The sequence below is a fragment of the Opisthorchis viverrini genome, assembly GCF_000715545.1.
Source record: "Opisthorchis viverrini unplaced genomic scaffold opera_v5_17, whole genome shotgun sequence".
Lineage (NCBI taxonomy): Eukaryota > Metazoa > Platyhelminthes > Trematoda > Opisthorchiida > Opisthorchiidae > Opisthorchis > Opisthorchis viverrini.
Genome location: NW_008751673.1, coordinates 112,247 through 115,266, shown reverse-complemented (window position 1 = coordinate 115,266; position 3,020 = coordinate 112,247). Strand labels below are relative to the sequence as shown.

Below are 3,020 nucleotides of genomic sequence, written 5' to 3'. Positions count from 1 at the left end.
GAGAAAATTGGAAAGCGAGAGTTTGGTTCTGCAACAGGAACTTCGATCGAAGTGTGTCCAGTACCAAAAACTGCGGCAGTTAGGTCGTGTTTTGTGCACACTGAATCATCATTCGCGAAAAACTGCTATTTTCCGTGCCCAGTTCAAAGTGGTGCAAGTAGAGGTGGTCAACCTTTGACCTGGTAGAGGGCTACGAAAGCTTCTGCAAAAAACCGGTATGGCTGCTTATCGATGTGAATGGCATTCTTGTTTTCAGTTTCTATCCAGATTATCTGAACAGTTATCTACAGGTGTAGGCGCATTGTAGTGGGTTAGCTTTTAGCTCGTTTTCTCCACTTTTCTTCAAAATCAGGCTTTCAAGTAAATTATGGTTGTATAGCAGCGAAGCATCGGTTTCGGGCACTGATGTCCTGCTGTCGTTGGTCTTGTGATGTTAGATTACCTCAATCTTTGGATAAATAGGCGCAATGTAAGTGGTGTGAATTCCCTTTGCTGGGCTGTTGCCGTTTTGCTCAAGACAGTGGGTCTTTCATTCAAATACCAGCTCATTAGCCACTGAGCTATCTCGACTGCAAACTAACCAAATGAATGACAAGCAATAGTTAAGGTCGTTATCCTAGGTTTCAAACATTTAGTCTCATGCTGTGATCCATTTTGTTCTACAACCTATTCGCTGAAGGCTGGAGCCGGGACACTGGCGAGCATACCATTTTTCCCACGATGATTAGATTGGGAGGTTGCGTGGCGCTTAGACAGTGGACAACGAAACTCACTTGCACTTTGTTGTATTCATCGTATCAACCATCCCATTCAGATTTAGCTGAGCATTTTTATCGTAATTGAAACGGGTAGGACATATCGCCCCATCTCTGCGCAATCCATGCCATCCATTGTCGCTTGTGAAATCAGCTGAATGACACTGTTGGGTGAGTTTGAACGAATCCAGCTCTGAAGCAGGGTGTTCTGGTCTTCGCTCGCAGCTGTGGAGGGCACAATACAGAATTTCAGATTTACTTATCGCTGAATATGAGCATCTCCTTTGTAAACCCGCCTTGACCAAATAGCAGGTAGGTTCCCTTCTTACCGAATCTTGTCAGATTTCGATACACCAGACAAATACATAGCCGTTTAAAAGCCTTTTATCAGACATCAAATCTACTGTAATGGCCTTTGTAGGGTTTCTTATGTGACCTGGGGGTCGATTGTCACGTACTATCGTAAGTAATCATCAACAGTCCGCCCCCGAATGCAGTTTGTGAAGATAGGAAAATTCACCCCAAAAATAGTCAATTCTGTGACTGTTGGGGAACATGAGCAATTATTCCGTTGCTCATCCTAAGCAGTCATTGATTCTCACTTAGCGACTGATGTTAACTTTTGGTTCGGGATTTCACGCCTTGACTAATTTTACTATTCGCGTATTTTGGGTAGACGAACTCATGTTCAATCGGTAAGGGATGGTGGTCAGTGCAGTAGGTCGGAGCTGCTCGGCCAGGAAATTGAGCGCCACGTTTGAGCTACTGACCAAAGTCTAGTAGCTTAACTACACTGTGGGACTCCCATAGGAAGCTCGACTTCTCACTGCATGATCCGCTTTTTGAGCGTTCAGTTCCCTTGCGGTTCCTCGGTTCTATTAGGCGTGATACAAGGTTTTAATGCCCTTTGCTATGCTCTATGCGCTTGTGACTGTCAGTCTACATGAGTTTGAAATCCTTCGGCTGTACTATAGCGATACAAATTCGTCTTCACCAATACCTTGAAAGAGTATATAGAAGTTTTGCAACCTGATCGTTCCACAAAATGGGGACTGTTGGCCTTGGTAAACAATACGTACCAAATCCCTTCCACCGGATGCGGCGAGCACATAAGCTTTCCCATATTATAGGAGTACTGTTTTGCCCATTTTACTATCAACTTTTCGTAGGAATACTACCACTTGGTAGCTAAGTTATGCATGAAATCATCAACTCGCATGACTTCACCATAAGGAAAGAAAGCCGTCCGAAACGAGTCTAATTGCGGTTATCTATCCACAGTGTGCCTAAATCTATCCTCAGCATAGATCGCACCGTACTCAGAAGGGAATTTGAAAACCGAAGATCAGAATGTGATCCTACAAATTTCCAAAAGTGATCATGAAGGACAGCAAGAACGCGATTTGATTGATTCAGTCATGGCACGTGAAGCGGCAAAGCCGATTTTTCGAGGGATACTCGCGATAACGTTAGATTTGACATAAATGACGGCGCAGTTTGAAGCACGATTATTTCTAACTTGTCTGTATTCTTTGTTAAATGATAAGGACTTGTTCTCTCTGTTGTAGCAACCCTTCTTGAATCTGTTTATCCAGTCCTCGACATGCTTACGTCACTTTTAGGACCAATAACTCCTCAAATTCCGACACGATGTCGTATGTAATTCAACCAAGGATAGAAATCGGCCAAACCGTCAACATGTGACCAACTCACTTCCGATCATTATCTAGACCGGGTTTTGTGGCTACCCTCAGGTTCTCACAAGTGAGGTGTGCCATAACACCAGAATTCAGGGGGGGAAGTTACCAGTTATTTCTATCCGGCCAAATTGACTAGGTCGAGCGTGTTCCTAAATTCAGCGAGTTATCCAAACAACCAAAGTTGATTGAGAAAGCGCTAAAAAGCTCGAGTGGACTTTGTTCACACTTGTGTCTCAAACTAACCAGGGCTCGCACTCAGTCACCTAGGTTAAATATGTTGTTCAACCAGCGTAACACTGAAATGTTTGGATGGGCATAGGCATGTCATTTAGTAACTCTATTATTCCTCCACAAGTGCTATCTGGACCAATGATTCGCTCCACATGCAACAGATTTTAGAGCATATTTATACTTACAAATTGCATGAACCCCAAATGGCACCGTGCTTTGAATAGCAAAATGTAAATGTTATCACCGTTTTTAGTGAAGTAATTAGCTGATTCAAAATTCGGGGGGGGGGGGGGGGGGGGGGGGCAAATAAGCAGAGGGGGGGGAATTCCAAGGG

At 43.9% G+C, this 3,020-nt stretch overlaps 1 protein-coding gene across 1 annotated transcript in view; it reads right to left on the bottom strand.

The window, feature by feature from the left end:
- Window positions 1-280: 280 nt before the first annotated feature.
- Window positions 281-3,020, bottom strand: part of T265_01536 (hypothetical protein) — a gene marked incomplete at both ends in the record, with an annotated part of 12,369 nt that continues 9,629 nt past the window's right edge. The window contains 2 exons of the mRNA XM_009165595.1: window positions 281-413; window positions 774-980. Coding sequence (XP_009163859.1) covers window positions 281-413; window positions 774-980 — 340 coding nt within the window. The remainder of the gene's footprint in view (window positions 414-773; window positions 981-3,020) is intronic.